Here is a 19,113-nt window from a genome sequence, read left to right as displayed (position 1 = left end):
TAACCTCTCAACTTGAACAACAGGCTATTCATTCCTCTAACCTGTCACACATGGACAGAAGGAGGTCAAAAACCTTTCAATCCTGTCACAAAGGAACAGAGGAATGCCAATGAGTTTAATCCTATTAAACAGGAAAAGGAAAAAGCCATTCCGCACTTTGAGCATGTTACACAGGGACAGGAGAATGTCCGTCAAACTCATCAATCTGTTACACAGGAGCGAGAGAAGGCCATTCAACTTCTCAAGTCATAATAGGAGAAGCACTTCAACCCCTTGAGCCTAGTACACATTAATAGCAAGAGGCCATTGAGCTAGTTCTGTCATTCAATTAGATGAAAGCTAATCTCCAACGAACTCCACCTAACCATCTTGGCTCTTGTGGCAGAGCAACATAGTGTCCAAAGCTCTGAGCCAGGAAGCCTGAGTTCAAGTTCCACCTGCTCCAGAGGCGCATACTAACATCTTTAAACAGGTTGATTAAAACAAAACCACTTCTATTCTGTAATTCTTAATATGCTTACCAAACAAAATAGTCCTTTTCACAAATGCAGGACACTCTTCAAAACAAATGGTCGGCATTAGATGTAATGTAGGAAACACAGTAGCCAATATATACATAGCAAGATCCCGAAAACCACAATAATCCGTTTTTTAAGCACTTAATGGAGAGATAAATATTGACCAGCAAGACAACCCAGGTGAACTTTTGTCTGCTTCTTCAAAATACTGTTATGGAACTTTTTGCATTGACCTTAGAGAACAGATAAGCTTTGGCTTCTCGTCTCATCCAAAAAACACATTTGCTGCAGTGCAGAACTCCCTCTGTACTGTATAGTCAGCCAAGATTTTGTGGTCAAGTTTGTGGATTGGGACTTGAACCCACACACTGTATTCTGACTCAAAGGCAAGATCACTGATCCACGTCAGAGGTAGATTATAACTCAATAAAGGATATTAAACTGTAGTAATGCTATCCTAGGATCCAACATCTGCTGACTGTCAGCAATTGCTGAAAAGATTTACTAAATAGGGTTTTATTGAAATTGGTCTCTTTTAAAGGTTGTGACAGTAAGAATGTCTGTTACAAGGCAAAAGTATCACATTTGATCTAATCATTAAGTAAGCTGCCTTAGGAAGTGCAGGAATCTCACAAACTCTCTATCTTACTAAGATTACAGTGGCTTACAGCAATGTCTCTGTCCAACACAATATTGCAATATTGTAAATACTGATGTTGAGACAATGCTTATTATATTCTATAGTCTCTCTGAATGAACATGTATTGCCTACTGTGACAAGCAATGCTGCTACATGGAAATGGTCAAAATTTATAAGAATAGGAGTTTTTCCAACTTTCTCTTGTTGCTGGTGCTATTCTATCTTATGCATTCAGACAGATACTGAGCTGTTCTTAACAGTTCTGAACACAACATTCTGCACTGTGATATTGAAATAGGTTTAACATCCAAACCTCAACTGCTGATATCCTAGTTGTATCCCTCAACCATCATCTTGCTAACCTACATGAGTTCTCAATACAGCAAAATATTGATACATCCTTGTTTTCAATCAGCTCCATGGGTCTTACTTCTCCTCCAAGATATCCACAATCATCTGGGCTCTTGGATATTCTTGATTTTAATTGCTCCATCATTGGTAGCCAGCCCTTCATTGCAAAGGCACTAAGCTCTGGAATTCCTTCCATAATCCTGTCTGCTACTCAACCTCTTGCTTTACTTTTATGACTTGGACATGCCGGTGTTGGGCTGGGGTGTACAAAGTTAAAAATCACACAACACCAGGTTATAGTCCAACAGAGTTATTTGGAAGCACTAGCTTTCGGAGCGCTGCTCCTTCATCAGGTGGTTGTGGAGAAAGGAGCAGCACTCCGAAAGTTAGTGCTTCCAAATAAACTTGTTGGACTATAATCTGGTTTTGTGTCATTTTTAGCTTTATTTTAAGATGCGCTTTTTTTTGTGGCTTCGTACCAAATTTTGATAACACTCTTGTGAAGTATCTTGGATTAGTTGAATATGTTAAAGATAGTATATAAATGCAAGTTGTTGTTGATTGCAAGCCATTAGTCCAACTTCTGTTGTGGCCTCTTTGTCCTCCATCAACTGTTACACAGTGAAAATTCTGCACTGTAGGGTCTGAACTGACAATTATCTGTCCAGTTTAGGGACATCAGGAACAGCTTTAGAGTTGAAACAATATACATTAAAAAAATCCTTTCTAAAATTATGGAGTAGATTTCCACTTTGCCAAGATCAGATCATCTAGTTATCCATCTGTACATTACAGATCACACATTACACACTCACCATTTTGTTCCCAATTTTATACATTCTGGCCATAATACAAGCACTTCCATTGTATAGCCCTCCCATTATACAATCCCATATACAGCTACTCTATCACCCTCACCTATTATATATGCTGTTTTACCAGTTATCCCTGTCAGTGCTGCCAGTTATAAAACCAATTGTTATATGCCCCTATTTTACACACCCACTCATTATACATCCCTGTCCATTATAAACACTGCCATTTACATTCCCCTTTTAGAACTGCACAATGTATACTCCATGTTATTAAAGCCTCATTTTAATTCTGTCCATTATACAAACATACAAACGAGGGACTGTTTATGCTTAAACAATGCCTCCTTAATCTAGATTCTTCCACAACAGCCAACATCCCTTCGACATAAAATCTTGAGGCATCTCGATAGATTGTATGTTTCAATCAAGTCACCTTTTACTCTATCAAACTCAGCAATACAAGCCCACCTTGTCCAAACTTTTGTCATTAGACAATCTATCCATATTAGGCTAGTAAATGATCTCTGAATTGCTTCCAATACACTAGAATACCCAGATTGCTCAACATCTTTCAGCTCTATAATCTCCCATAATATAGATAATTATGCTCTTGTTTTTATTTTTCCTGCCAAAATGAATAATTTCACATTTATCCACATCATACTCCATTTGCAACACCTTTGCCTACTCATTTAACCTATCCATATCCCTTTCGATCTTCTTCACAACTGACTTTCCTACCTATCCTTGTGTCACTAGCAAATTCAGTTATCATACCTTTGGTCCCTTCATGCAAATCATTCACATAGATTATAAAAGGTTGAGGCTGCAACACCGATCCCTGTGACATATCACTTATTGCCCCTTTTCAAGTAGAAAATGACACATTTATGTCTCCTCTCTGCATCCTGTTAGGTATAAATCTACTGTCCATGGCAATACATTACCTACTACACCATAAATTTTCATTTCTGCCATAATCTTTGATGTAACATCTTATCAAATGCCTTCTGAAAATCTGAGTAGACTACATTTACTGGTTGCCCTTTATCTACAACACATGTTACTTCCCCAAAGAACTTCAATAAATTGGTTGAAGATGCTTATACATCCCTGTCTATTATACTTCCACCTTAATTACACCTACCTACTATGCAATCCTTTATCAATATCCACCCCCAACCTGTTGTTCTTCTTCTTTCAAAATAAAAAAAACTACCTCTGCATATATCACATCAGGGATAATTATACTACAGTTTAATTACTACCACACTCAGCTCCAAAAATATAAGCCCTTCCACATCTCTCTGGGATGGCATGGTGGCTCAGTGGTTAGCACTAGGTGTGCAGACTAGGTGAATTGGCCATGCCTAACTGCCCATAGTGTTAGGTACAAATGTAAGGAAATGGGTCTGGGTGGGTTACTCTTCAGAGGGTCGGTGTGGACTTGTTGGGCCGAAGGGCCTGTTTCCATACTGAAGGGAACCAAATCTTATAAAACACTAGCAAAGGTTTATTTCTCTATTCTCCTCTCTGATTTCAACACAATGCAAACAGCAATGTGGCAAACATTATCAGTAAAATGTCCTGCCATCCTATATACTGTACTACCAAAATACTAGCTATTTTTTCTTTAGTTTCACATTACGACTAAAGATTATCACAGTACAATGTAAATTTAACGACATAAGACAGCATGAGAAGAGGGAAAATCGAGATTGTGATTGTCAAAATGACTTGATTTAGACCATTATTAATGGCACTGGACTCAGAGATTGAGAGTTCAAACCCCAGCATAGCATGTTTTGAAACTGAATTCTGTAAATCTGTTGATTTGTGAGGTAATAGCAAATCAAATTTCCCAGACTATTGTCAAAAACCCACCTGGCTCATTAATTTCCTTTAGAAAAGGGTACTTGTTCTCCAAATCTAATGAGAGTCTCCATGTGGCTCCAGTTCTAATCTCCATGGTTGGTTCTGGACCACTAAGAGTAATGTGGGAAGGGAAATAAATGCAGCCTATTCAATCACCTCTATTGTGGGTTGCCAGTGCTCCATGATTGCACTGCAGTCCCCAGGAGTTGAAATGTAATGTGTCTAAATGCTAAAAACCAAGGGAAAAATCAAGGGTTGGAGAGGGGATGTAGGATTAAAACAAATTGCATAGTTTTCAAAAAAAAACTATGAACCTATTGGTTATTGGCAATAAAACTATGATGGAAAGTCAGTACTGACATTAAAAAAATCAAACAATTCCATACACTTCCAAATGACTGGAAACAGGATGGACATATTGGGTGCACAATTCCAATAGTGTTGGAAGTGAGACACTGAAGACTGAATGCTAAATTAGGAGTGAGAGGCTGATTGGTTGGAAGCACATAACCAGGTAAGGATGCCTGTAAAAATACATCTAACCTAAAATGTTAACCCCACCCTAGACCTGGCAAGACTACCTCAGTCATCATATTGGGTAAACGGCCATTATCTAACAGAGACTGTAGGGTCATTACATCAGCTGGAAAATGATCAACTGAAACAGGATAAGTGGCTGAGACCAAAGAGACGTCAGGTGGTGTTGTGGGAATATAGTAAGATTGTCATTCTGGAAGGATGGAAATCACATGGAATGGCCTTCAATCAGATCATCCAATTGAGATGAATTTCAAATATTTGACTTTCAAGTCTGGAGATCATTACTCACGTGTACAGGTGATGCTGAATCAGGCTGAGCACTCTGAAACAGGAGAAAAAAAAAAGTCAAGTATGGTGATACATTATTGCCATTCACACTAAAAACAATAACACATTTACACTTACTTTTAACAAGGAATACTGACAGCTTGCAATAACCAGACAGAAGTGCAGGACTGATAGGTCCTTGAAAAACCCTTGGTTAAGGAGACTGAATCCAAGAAGGGCAACAAGAACAGCCAAGCAAACAGCTAACACATTTTCTCCAATCTCCTGATTCCTGTGAAAATATAGTAAATGTTAATTTGAATGCTGTTCCTATGTTATTATAATGGCAAGTTTCAGTCTACTTAAAATACACTAGGAAAACACAGAGCAATTTGCAGTAAGGCAGGGAGAAACAGAATTGTTCTCTTGATCAATCATTATAAGTCTAAAGGAAACTCTTTGTAACATAGTGCATCTGGAGTTAAAGAGTCATAGAGTCACCAAGATAGGCCCTTCAGCCAAACTCATCCATGTCAACCAGGTATCCTAAACTAAACTAGTCCTATCTGCCTGTGTTTAGCACATATACGTCTAAACCTCTCCTAACCATGTAACTATCAAAATTACTTTTAATGGTATGGTTGTATCCACCTCTACTAGTTCCTTTAGCAGCTCGTTCTATATATGTACCACCCTCTGTGTGAAAAAGTTTCCCCTCAGGTCACTTTTAAATCTTTTCCCCTCTCACCTTAAATCTATGCTTGGGAAAAGACCATGGCTATTCACCTTATTTATGCCTCTCATGATTTTATAAACCTCTAAACTGTAACCCCTCAGCCTCTGACATTCCAGGGGAGAAAATTCCAGCCTTATTGAGCTTCTCCTGATAATTCAAAACTTCCAGTCTCGGTAACATCCTTGTAAATCCTTTTTGCACCCTTCCAGTTTAATTGCACTCTTTCTATAGCAGGGTGACCAGAACTGTACACAGTACTCCAAATGTGGCCTTACCGCTGTAAAATGATATTCTGGCCCATGTACTCAATGCTCTGACTGATGAAGGCAAGCATGCTAAACACCTTTATCACCACCCTTGTGCAATTGTGATGCCACTTTAAAGAAAATATGCACTTGCAGCCCTAGGTCTTTGTTCAACAACATTCCCAAGGACCCTGCCATTAAGTCCTGTCCTGATTTGTCCTACCAAAATGCATTTATCTGCATTAAACTCCATTTTGGCAGATCGAGAGAGCCACAGAGAAAGTTCCTGGTGGAATTGTCATATGGATTGTGTAATTGCTTCATGGCTCAATGCATTACAAAATCTGCAAAAGGCATTGCTCATCTTGACCTGACAACTGAAAAAGACCCAAACCACACACAGGATATGGGAGTCAAAGCAGACCCAGGAGGCAATGATCGCTGAATGATTTGGTCTGGAATTTAATGATGCCAAAGATACAGCAGTCAAGTACATAAGATGATATATTAATGACCTAGAACCTGGTGTGCAAGAATAAATTTTCAAGTTTGCAGACCATACAAAACATGCAAACATTATAAACAGTGAGGTGTTCAGTTTGAAACTAAAAGACATTGACAAGTTAACGGGATGGGCAGATAAATAGCAGGTGAAATTCAATCTGGAAAAGTCTGAGGTCATATATTTTGGAAGAAAGAACTTTGAGATACAGTATGAAATAAAGAGCACTACCATAAAGGGCTTGCAAAACAGAAAGACTTAGGCATATTATTGCACATCTCACCAAGGGTGGTGAGGCAGGCAGAATGAAGAGGTGATAAAATGTACAGTATCCTAGGCTTTATTAATATAGGCTGAGAGTATAGGAACAAAGAGGTTATGCTGAACTTCTATAAGACAGTACCTAGATTTCATACTGTTCTGGGTGCCACACTTTAGGAAGATGAGAAAGTAATGGAGAGATGGTTTACGCAAATGGTTCCATGAATGAGAAACTCAAAGTATGAAGTTAGACTGGAGAAGTTTGGATTGTTTTCCTTGGAGAAGGACATGCTCAGAGAATATTTGGTAAAGTTTTCAAAATGAAAAGGGGGGAGCTGGACAGACTAGATAGGGAGAAATTATTCTTTCACAGGAAAACATTGAGACATAAGGTAATTTGCAAAAGAAGCAAATGTGATATAAGAAGAAATGCATTCACACAGTGGGTGTTCAGGTCTGGAATGTACTACCTGGAAGTGTAATGGGGCTGGTTCAATTCAGGCAATCAAAAGCGCATTAGATGACTATTTAAATAGGTGCAATATTCAGGGTTATGGGAAAAGGTATTGAGTCAATTGGTCATTCAAGAACAAGGGCAGGCACGATGGGCCAAACAGCCTCCTACTGCTCTGTAACAAGTCTGTGGTTCTATGATTTTGTCATTTTAAATGGGTTTAGTTCAAAAAGAAATGAAATGAACAACCTCAAAAAATTGCCCATGGGAGATTATTCTTCAACAGCATGTCAAGACAGAACAAATGGAACACCTTTAAATATACAATGCTGCTCATGTAGAATATCAAGAGTTGAGAAAAATAAAATGAGCTGAGAAACAGTAAACAACAAGTAGTTGTTACAGTAATTATGTTGCGGGGAGGGGTTGCCTGCAGGGGAGTGGGTAGTGCTGAGTAAGGGAACTGAGTGAAGAACTCACTGGGGTATGGGAGGGGGCGGGTTGGACAAATGACTGCGTGGGGATGAAGTCAGTTGGAGGTACTGCATGGAGGATATAGATGATTAACAGAAAAATACTGCGGAAATATGGATCTTCAAAGAAAATATCAATAAGATGACCTAACTGAAATTTACAAGAAACCTAACTCTATTATATTCGGTTTTACTGATCAAATTAAGTCATTCAACTCTCCAAGCTATGTCTCGACTCCTATTTTCTGCAGGATGTTAACCATTTGTAATCATCAGGTTTAGTTAAGCAATACCTCTCAGGGATTTCATGATACTGGGTCATGAAACAATCACATGATTCAAGTTTCCTCTTGTTGGGAGCTTTCTTCTTGTTTGCCTCACTGAACTTCCATATGTCTGGCAAAGCATGGAAAAGTTAATCTAGAAACTGACTTACTCTAAATGAGACAAGAGACCCGAAGTCTAAACAATAAATTCAACACACATATCAGAAATTTATTATCACAATATTTATACTTTATTCCAGGCAGAATAATGGAAGAGAAATATAAAAGAACATTGCTGAAATTTTATTCTCAAATTGGAAATTTCTTTTTATTATTCATACATGGGATATAGATATCACTGGCACTTATTGCCTGTTCCGAACTGCCTGAGAACTGAGTGGCCATTTCACAGAGCAGTTAAGAGTGAACCACATTGCTGCAGGTTTGAAATTACAAATAGACTATGCCAGGTAAGGATGGCAGAGTTCCTTCCTTAAAGGATATTAAGATTAGATTAGATTAGATTACTTTACAGTGTGGAAACAGGCCCTTCGGCCCAACAAGTCCACACCGACCCGCTGAAGCGCAAACCACCCATACCCCTACATTTACCCCTTACCTAACACTATGGACAATTTAGCATGGCCAATTCACCTGACCTGCACATCTTTGGACTGTGGGAGGAAACCGGAGCACCTGGAGGAAACCCACACAGACAAGGGGAGAATGTGCAAACTCCACACAGTCAGCCGCCTGAGGCGGGAATTGAACCCAGGTCTCTGGCGCTGTGAGGCAGCAGTACTAACTACTGTGCCATTGTGCCGCCCACATTATAGACACATTAGATGAATGGCCTTCCTCATCTATTATTAACAGGTGATCTTACTGCAGTAGCATATGCCCATACTTAGCTGGTTTCATATTTTGTTTCGTTGTGATTACTTCATTAAAGCAATACCCATCATAAGGAAATAACACCTGCAACATTACTATTTTATGTGGGGTGTAATAATAGAGTTGCAACAAATTATATATCTGTAAAAGCAAAGAACAGAACCATATACCTGTCAAGTAAAGTCAATAAAGCCAAGCGATCATAACGAATTTCCACCCATTTGCTGGGTAAAATCCAAAATCTGTAGGACTGTCTCCATTTGGACTTTTCCTCTATTACTTTAACAGCTGATACACGATTACCAATCCTATCCTTCAGAGTAAAAGGAAAGGTGGATTAACTTAAAACAAGAACAACCATCCAAAATACAGAAAGAAACAAAAGAACAGCGAATGCAGGAAATCAGAAGCAAAATCAGAAATTGCTGGAAAAAAATTAGTAGGTCTGGAAGCATCTGTGGAGAGAAAGCAGAGTTAATGTTTCGGATCCAATCACCCTTCTTCAGAACTGATGGCAGCTGTGGGCTGGGGGGAGAGGGGAAACAGAATAAACAAAAGGCAGAGTTGGAGACTATACTAGATTGAGTGAGGTGTATCCAAGGCCCTTGACACAGCTTTCAGGTGAAGCAATGATTTACTTGCACTTCACTCAATCTAGAGTTCAAAGTGTAGTGCTGGAAAAGCACAGCAGGTCAGGTAGCATTCAAGGAGTAGCCCTTCATCAGAAATGACGCTTTTGGGTCAGGGCGGAGAGATAAATGGGAGGGGGGGTGGGGTTCGGGGGGGATGGAGCAGGGAAAGCAACAGGTGGAATAAGGTGAGGGAGAAGGTGATAGGTTGGGGAGAGTGATGGATGGGTCCGGAGGGCGGTGCCGTGTTGGAGGCTTGGGACTGGGATAATGTGGGGAGAGTGGAAATGAGGAAGCTGTTGAAATCCACATTTATCCCGTGTGGTTGCAGGGTCCCAAGGTGGAATATGAGGCACGTTCCTCCTCCAGGTGTCAGGTGGTAACGGTTTGGCGGTGGGGGAGGCCCAGCACCTGCATGTCCTTGACGGAGTGGGAGGGAGAGTTGAAGTGTTCAGCCACAGGGTGGTGGGGTTGTTGGGTGCAGGTGTCCCAGAGATGTTCTCTGAAATGATCCACAAGGCGGCATCCTGTCTCCCCAATGAAGAGGAGACCATACCGGGTGCAACAGATGCAATAGATGACACTAAGAGAGGTGCAGGTAAATTTCTGATGAATGTGGAAGGATCCCTTCGCGCCTTGGATGGAGGTGAGGGGAGTGGTGTGGGCGCAGGTTTTGCACCTCAGCGGTAGCAGGAAAAGGTGCCAGGAGTGGGGTGTGGGCTGGTGGGGGATGTGGACCTGACAAGGGAGTTGTGGATGGGAGTCCTTCACGTCTCCAGCACCTTCATCCACCTATCACTTTCCCAGCTACCTTCCCCCCGAACCCCATCCCCCTTCCATTTATCTCTCAGACCTGACCCACAAGCCTCATTCCTGATGAAGGGCTTGTGCCCGAAACGTCGATTCTCCCGTTCCTTAGATGCTGCCTGACCTGCTGTGCTTTTCCAGCAGTACACTTTCGACTCTGAGTTCCAGCATCTGTAGTCCTCACTTTCTCCTTCACTCAATCTAGTTTAATGTATTCTCTGCTCTTCATGTGATCTCGTCCACCACAGTGGGGAGATGACGTGCAGACTAGGCGACCACTCTGCAGATCACCTATGTACTGTCTGCAAAAATGACCCTGAGCTACTGGTTGCTTGCCACTTCAACACATCATTGTGTTCCCAGGCCAACATTTCTGTCTCATGCTTGCAACAGTGCTCCAGTGAGGCTCAGCACAAGCTGGAAGAGCAGCTCCTCAACTTTCTGCTTGGAAACTCTGCAATCTTCTGGACTCAATACTGAGTTCAATAATTTTAGTGCCTGAGCACCTTCTCCCATCTCCTTACCCCAACTCCTACACACCAGGCCTTGTCATCATATTACTATTAACAACCTGTTCAGATGCTCATTAGCAGCTATTCATTCTCCTAGCCTGACCTTTACTCATTCTTCTGTCTACCCAACTGGTCTTCTCTCTACCATGGCTCCATCTCTATCTATTGTTTACTTTTTCCCTCTCCACTCACCCCTTCTCTAGTATATAGTTAAAATCCAAGGTAGTGACAGAGCAGGGCTCCTAAGCCCAGGGCTCACTGCTCTATCCACCTTTCTTTACTTTTTATTCTCTTCTCTCATTTTTTACTTCTTTTTACTTATATCTTGTGAAGAGCTTGGCCATGGCGATGGTATCGGCGAGGTGAGGTGAGCCCAGCACGGAATCAAGGCGGAGGCATCAGAGGCGGGTTTGGGTTCCTGACAACTTCTGCATCGATGAGCCCAGCCATGACTTATGACTGCTGAGGCAGAGGCTAGTTTGGGTTCCCTGCGGTATCTCTGCATCCGCCACAGATGCATGGGCCCAGTACAAGACCCAGGGGCATCAGTGGCAGCTGCATCGATGCAGTTGGTCCAGAGCGGAATTTTGGTGGCAACAGAGTCAAATCTGGGCTGGTGGTGGACCCGGTGGCATCAATGGTTGCTGTGTTGGTGAGGTCTAGCAAGGACTCACGGTGGGATCAACGTTGGTGGAGAGAAGATGATGCTTGAACACGGAGACTTTTGTTCCAGCGGTACAGCAAAGGGACTCATGGCTGCAGCTCCAGCCCATGGCTGTGCACTTAACAAGAAGGACTGTAAAGTTTTCTCTTCATTATTATGCCTTTATATTCTTTTTTGGTTTATTTATCTGTTTTGCAGCAAAATACACATGACAATAAATAAATCAAATCAGATACATACCAACTTCCTAGCTGCCATCACTCTTGCTTTCTCTTTGCGATGCTGCCAGACTTGCTGAGATTTTCCAGCAAATTCTGGGTTTAGGTTACTCCCACTCTAAGTGACTCACTGCGTCTTATTTTACCATATTACCTTGAAATTAAATTGTTCTTCACCAGCGTTTGAGTGGTCCTTTCCCAAAGAGTCACAGATTCAGGATAAGAAATCAGCCATTTAGGACTAAGATGGGAAGAAACCTCCTCAATCAGAACGGAGGAGATAGGAACTACTTCTTTGCATTTTCTTTTAAATCACAGGAGATTAGATGAAATGTTTGTATGGGTGTGTTCAGGGTTGAATTCCTGTTGTGTTGGAACTGAAGAGAGTAAAATATCTACTGCTGAAGTTTTACCAACCAGCAAAATTTGAGGAGATACCATTGCCACTCCTGCCTTTTCTATTCACCCAGATCTAATATTCAGTTTGTTCTTGTACTCCTATGAGCAGGTAAGAGGATGTAAAGGGTCTAGGTGCTCAGCACCTACCTGATGTGTTTCTGAATATCTTCTAATTCGCATTCTCTGCAATATGACTGGCTGTCTTTGCTGGGGTGGCTCATCCGTTCTCCCCCCTGCAGCTTTGTGTCCATCTGAAGGGGAACTGCGAGAGTTGGACTGATGATCCCTGCAGTGATAAACATGTGAAAAATGATGCTGCCTGAGGTTTCTCTGCTGACCACATTTTCAAAACCCTTTGCCATTTAAAGTCACATTCCTTTTTAATGGGTTTTTGCATATTACATTTAATTGCAAACCACAAAAATAAGGAACTACATCATCAAGGTAATCATTATCAGGATGTAAATTTATGGAGCTTGCAATTCCCCAATGTCCTACTGGGATCATTAAGCACATTGTTGATCCTTCTGTGAAGATATCACACTGCATAATGCTGCACAAAACAGCAGAATAGTTAAAAGAAAAAGAAAGTGCAGAAGTTAGTAAAAGTAACAGATCAGCTCTCTGCAGAAAAGAACAGATTCTTTTTTTTAAATCATAAGCTATAATAATAGAGCATTAGGAGGACATTTGGTCCAATGTGTAAGTGCCACTTCTTTGAAAGAGCTATCTGATTACTCTCGCTCCACGCAAATTCCCCATAGACCTGTTATTTTCAAATCGAATATTTAACCAGTTTTAGTTTGCAAATTATTATTGAATTTGCATCCAACACCCTTTGAAACAGTGGCTTCCGGACTATAAAAACTCATTGAATTAAAAAACAATCCTCATGTTACATCTAGTTCTTTACCGAACAAGTTCAAGTCCATGTCCTCCAGTTATTGATCCTTGTACCAGTGGAAGCAGTCTCTCCCTTTCTCCTCTGCCAAACCTCCTCATGATTTTGACATCTTCTACATTTGTCTTGCTGTTTAGGAGAACTGTGATCACACCTCTTCTTACAATGTGTCCTTCACTCCAAACAAGGGCTCGTGACAGTCATATCCTGATAGTCCTTAGTATTAAGGGAAGGAGAGTCACATTTTTACAGCATGTCTTCTCAAACTGTGGGTCAATGGCCAAATGTTGGTTGTGGACTCCAATGTAGCAACGGCTGCCTAGGAGCCCTGACCAAGTGGTAGCAGCTGCAAAGTCCCTTTAAATGTGTTTCTTTTCAATGTGGATGTGGTCTAACTGCCCAATCTTGTAGCCGGAATCATGTCCTAAAACATTTAGTAGGAAGGTAGAATCATAGAATCCTTACAGTCTGGAAGCAGGCCATTTGGCCCATCAAGCTCACACTGACTCTCCGACAAGCATCCTACATAGATTCACCCTACTATCCTATCCCTGTATCCCTGCATTTCCATAGCAAATCCACCTCGCCTGCACATCTCTGGACACTATGGGCAATTTTGCATGGCCAAACCATCTAACCTGAACATTTCTGGACTGTGGGAGAGAAACAGACACAGGGAGAATGTGCAAACTCCACACAGATAGTTGCATGAAGGTGGAATCAAACCCAGGTCCCTGGCGCTGTGAGGCGGTAGTGCTAACCACTGAGCCACCGTGCCATCATAGGTAGGTGCTCTTTACTTAAGAGTTTCCCTGCTGCCACTCTCACAGGTCCCTCCTGTAAACCCTTGCTCTCACAAACATCCATATTCCTTCCTGCAGGTCTGAGATCTCAGCAATTTAGACTACTAAACTGGGGTCATGATGAGAAAAAGATTGAGAAGCATTGTCTTAAGAGTAACACATCCAGTACATTTCAAAGAGATAACCAGTTCGACTCTGACTGTTAGGAATGACAGAAGCTATTTGCTTCCCACACACAACATGATGGATCACTCCCCAGTGAGCAGCATACAAGAAACTATCTTTTCATTCGAAGACATTTTCCATTTTTAAAATAGTCTTTCAGAACTGAGAATTCTGGCTATCATTAAAACAGATGATCTGGTCAGCTGATATTTGTGGGAGATTTGAGAGTGCAAATTGATGGTCATGTTTCCTATACTACAACTGTGGCTATTAAAAAGATAATTAGCTGTAAAATACTTTGGGACAGCTTGTGGTCTAGATTTTCTGGACTATCCCAACAAAGAAAATAATTGCTCTCTATCTCTCTTATGAAATAATTTTATTCATCAGAAATATCAATTAAATTGCCTCTTAAGCTTCTATACTGATGGTATAGAAATACCTAAATTTGGTGGAGAAAAATTAAAAACCCATCAATACCAATTGAGATTTCCAATGAACCACAACATCACGTCTTACACTGAGAGAGATATGGAGGAAGGTTTGTGGGAGAAGAAATAGAAGACATTAATATTTTAAAATAAATTTACGTTCTGAACATCTGCATTATTATTTCTCTTGAATCCCTGAGTCTTTATTCAGTGTTCACAGTGAAGCACAGTTGAAATAATGGGGATACAGCACCATCTAGTGGGTGTGGTAAGCACAGAAACATCCTTAAGCAATGATTTGGAGATGCTGGTGTTGGACTGGGGTGTACAAAGTTAAAAATCACACAACACCAGGTTATAGTCCAACAGGTTTAATTGGAAGCACACTAGCTTTCGGAGCATCGCTCCTTCATCAGGTGATCCTTAAGCAATTTCACGATGCTTATCACAATTGGAGAAAAAATATGCACTTCTGTAGCTCTTTTTCCACTCAAAGGATTTCTCAAAGGGCTTTAAAGAAAGGGTGTACAGCTATTCACAGAAGTATTTTTGAAATGCAGTTGCTGCCATAAATGTAGTCGCTGCTATAATTTAGGAGACATAGCAACTGATTTGCACACAGCAAAGCAATTTTTAAAACTGATGAGATAATTTGTCTTTAGTGTCAGTATTGTTAAGAACATTTGGAGAATCTCTCATTGAAATGGTGCCATGGAATTTTTTTTCATGTGCATGACAGAATGGGGCCTTAGTTTCACAAAATCTACCAATATCAGATTTTAAATTAGTGAGTGATTTAGCATTGTTGTGTCTGGAAATGAGTTCCAAATGTCTATCACTTTCATTGTGTAGAAGTGTTTCCTATTTTACCTTTGAAAGCTTTGGTTCTAATACTTAGACCATGCCCCTATTCCTTAACTCTAAAGTCAGTGGAAATGGTTTATGTCTCCCTTATTCATTCCCAATAATATCAATCATATCATTCCCTAATCTTCTAAATTCCAGAAACTATAAGTCTTGCGTGTGTAATCTCCACTTATGATTTATTCCTTGGGATCCAGGTGTAATTCTGGTAAAGTTGAAACTTTATTGCTGGAACAGCACAGCAGGTCAGGCAGCATCCAGGGAACAGGAGATTCGACGTTTCGGGCACAGGCCCTTCTTCAGGCCCTTCTTTAATCTCCTGTTCCCTGGATGCTGCCTGACCTGCTGTGCTGTTCCAGCAATAAAGTTTCAACTTTGATCTCCAGCATCTGCAGACCTCACTTTCTCCTCGTAATTCTGGTAAACCCATACTGCATTTTCTCCAAAGTCATAATATCGTTGCCATGGTGTGGTGCCAGAAACTGCTGAAAGTACCCCAAATGTAATCTAATTTAGGCTTGTACAACTGCAGGATGGCTTCTAGTCCCTTGTGTGAGGGTCCTCCATAAGTAAAGTACAGCATTCCATTTGTATGTCAAACCACTCTGAAGCATCAATAAACGGTATCAGCTATAGTTCAGTGGTAATCTTATCTCTACTCACAAATAATGATGCTGGGAGTGCATAGGAAGAGTCAAAAGTCATCTTGTGAGATCCAACAGCCAATGAAAAGAGGTAACTGGTAACCTCATAAAAAGAACTGAGCGTTGGCACATGCCATTTGTGCCAAGCCAAAGTGAACTGATATATCCTGATATCTATTTCTCTTTTCTTGTTTTATATATCTTAGCGTGCAGAGGACAACTTCTAAGTGTGCAGACTGTGCAAAACTAGTAAGAATTGGAAACTGTGAGGTGTTCAGCTTGAAATTACAAAAGGACATTAACAAGTTGTTGGAAGTGGGAAAATAGGTGGCAGATGAAGTTCAGTGGGGAGAAATGGTAGGTTTGGCAGAAAGAAAACAGAGATACAGTATTAAATATTAAATAAAGGGAGCACTGAGAACTGGGTGTACATGCATTTAAGTTAGTAAAGGTGTCAGGACAAGTAGTGTGAATATTTTAAAGCATACAGTATTCTCTGCTTGATTAATAAGGGCATAGAGTACAGGAGCAAGGAGGGTTAATTCTGAACTTGTATAAGACACTAGTTAGACCTGGATGCCACATTTTAGGAAGTATGTGAAATACATAGGAGAGAATGCAGAAGAGGTTTACAAGAACGGTTCTACAGATGAGAAATTTCAGTAAAGATTGGAGAATTTGGAACTGTGTTCTTTGGAGAAGAGAAATCTAAAAAGAGATCTATTAGAAGTTTTCAAAATCATGTGAGGGCTAGGTTGAATAGATAAATTTAAACCTCTTAAAAGATTGAAAAAAAAAAGGCCACAGTTTTAAGATCATTTACAAAAGAAAGGAATATGATGAGAGCTTTTTCTAAGAGTGAGTAGTTAGAGTCTAGAATGCACTGCTTGGAAGAATGGTGAAGGCTGGTTCAATTGAGGCATTCAAGAGATAACTAGGTGATTATTCAAATAGAAACAATGTTCAGAGTTACGGGAAAAATGCAGGAGAAAGATGCCAAGTCAGAAACTCATTCAGAAAGCAGGTGCTGACATGGTGGACTAAATGGCCTCTATCTGAATCATTATTATTCTATGATTCAGATAGAGGCCTTACTATTGTCCTTTTTCTAAGAACCAGATAAGAATAATTAGGGTGCAGTGATTAACTTATTACTTTCTCCTGATTCAATATACAATTCTTTGTTTTCAGAGAAATACCTTGAATTGTTCCAACACAGAAGTGCATCTTATTTGTGGAACTGTTGTGAAAATCAGATACACTCACCATGAACTATGAATATGTTCTGAACTTGGAGGATGATCCAAAGAATTTTCAAAACCTCTGCTTTCATGTCCAAATGTGTATGATCTTACTGCCCCTAGGAATTAATAACAACAGTATTTAACCATGCCCTTCATCTCATACCAAACGCTCTATAGAAATATCTCAATTATATCATTGACATCCTTCTTTAAATTCCTTCTGAACTTGTTCCTCCCTACATCTGAAATCTATTCCATCCTTGCATCACTCCAAAATCTCTGCGAGTATCTAATCTGGCCTCTTGAACATTCCAGATTTTACTTTTCTGCCACTGGTGGCCATACCATCAGCCCTGGAACTTGGTTCTTAAACCTTTTCATTAATCTAGGTCTTGCCCTTCCTTTGAAACTCTTTTTCGACCAAGCTTTTGTTGACCTGTCCTATTATCCTCCTTGTGGGACTTGATCTCAAGTTTAGTGGGATAGTGCTCTTGTGAAACATTTTGGAACGTTTTACTATGTTTAAGATAATACACAAATGCAAGTGTAGTATGCTAGATCATAGAATTGCCCCGCTAATAGTAATGTGGATCTACCTACACCACATAGACTGCAGCGGCTCAAGAAAGCTGCTCACCACCTTCTCAACGTTAACTAGGGACAGACAATAAATGCTGGCCCAGTCCTATAAGTGAATAATGCATCCCAAGTACTTTTTCATTTTATACATCCACCAGTGAGTCCTTTTCCATAAGACAACAGTATTGGAGCAAGAACTTTACATTGATAAATGTGCAGCACAAAACTGTAGCACATTCATACTCCATTGTCCATGTCAAATCCTGATTATGAATCCCAGCAGACACATCTATCTAAGGGATGTCCCCACTAAAATGGGTGGAGGGAAATCAGAAGGCAATCCCTTCACTTGAAGTGTCCTTCAAGTCCAGTTAAAACTTCACCTCATTTTTAACTGGGAAATGTTGTCACAAAAAACAAATAGTGGAAAAAACTGAGGAAAAGTAGAAGCATATCATTATCTGTGCCTGACCTTTCATTCAATCTAACATTTGTAACCAATATGCCATCAGTTTCCATCGTGTGAACAGCACTTGTATTTAATTACCTCCAAAAACTTACCAAGCTCATCTACAAAGAAGTGTGTGGCTCCAGTAGAGGTATCATGATGTGATGAAGCTTCATATCTTAGACTATCATTTGGACACATGGAGATATCATAGTGTAATGAACAAACATGGTTCTGTTCTCCTCGGTTACCTTGCAACCTGTAAATTGTTTCACAAGAATCTAAGTGGTTAGAACTGAGCACCTCTACCTAAACTTAGGATATCTGAGGCAAAAACAGAATGTGCTGGAGAAACTCAGCAGGTCTGGCAGCATCTGTAGAGTGAAACACAGAATTAATGTTTCGAGTCCAGAGAGAGAAAGAGGAGATAAAAAAGGATAAGCAAAGAAGTTGCTGGTGATAAGTTGAGAGAGATAAATGTTGGGTGGGGTGCTAGCAAGCAGCGTAGGCCATTGAAAATGGGTTGTGTCTGCAGTAGCAACTCATTCAAAAGAGGACTGTGGGTTGTTATAAAGATGTGGATATACTGTACCTTAAAGAGAGTTAAAAGCTAGCAAAAACTACCTGACAGAACCAAGTGTTCTGAAAAAAAAATCATGTAACATTTGGTCAAACAATTTGATTAGCTGGTTGCTGGAAATGACAAAACAGATTTGAATTAGGCCAATCGATTTAAATTATACCCTAAAAATACCAAACTCCAATCCAGTTTGAATTTAGTATATTGACAATCTTAAAAGCCAATGACACAATCCGATGCTTTGGGGCATAAAACCGGGGGAAATTGAATAGTCGAGAGGAGAACTGCCAAGCCAATGACATCTTCACACTGCCCAGAAAATAGTTCTCTTAAAAGGTACCTTTATCAATCAGTAACCTGTGAAGCAGACTCCCCAAGAAGAAGAAAA

The 19,113-nt window shown here is 40.3% G+C and overlaps 1 protein-coding gene across 5 annotated transcripts in view; it reads right to left on the bottom strand.

The window, feature by feature from the left end:
- The window catches only part of LOC122548604 (pecanex-like protein 1), a 281,969-nt gene that overhangs the window by 182,720 nt on the left and 80,136 nt on the right, over positions 1 to 19,113 (bottom strand). For all 5 annotated transcript variants that reach the window (XR_015752841.1, XM_087978544.1, XM_087978548.1 and 2 more), the window contains 6 exons: positions 18,259 to 18,404; positions 17,141 to 17,234; positions 12,214 to 12,352; positions 9,008 to 9,150; positions 5,145 to 5,298; positions 5,029 to 5,061 (listed from right to left, as the gene is read on the bottom strand). Coding sequence is in view for 4 of the 5 variants with exons in the window: in XM_087978544.1 (XP_087834670.1) it covers positions 5,029 to 5,061; positions 5,145 to 5,298; positions 9,008 to 9,150; positions 12,214 to 12,352; positions 17,141 to 17,234; positions 18,259 to 18,404 (709 nt within the window). In the remaining variant the exon portion in view is untranslated. The remainder of the gene's footprint in view (positions 1 to 5,028; positions 5,062 to 5,144; positions 5,299 to 9,007; positions 9,151 to 12,213; positions 12,353 to 17,140; positions 17,235 to 18,258; positions 18,405 to 19,113) is intronic.

This window comes from Chiloscyllium plagiosum, unplaced genomic scaffold, assembly GCF_037043375.1.
Source record: "Chiloscyllium plagiosum isolate Xiang-an unplaced genomic scaffold, Cpla_swu_hap1 HiC_scaffold_3, whole genome shotgun sequence".
In the NCBI taxonomy this organism is placed as follows: Eukaryota; Metazoa; Chordata; class Chondrichthyes; order Orectolobiformes; family Hemiscylliidae; genus Chiloscyllium; species Chiloscyllium plagiosum.
This window is presented reverse-complemented; position numbering and strand designations above follow the sequence as displayed.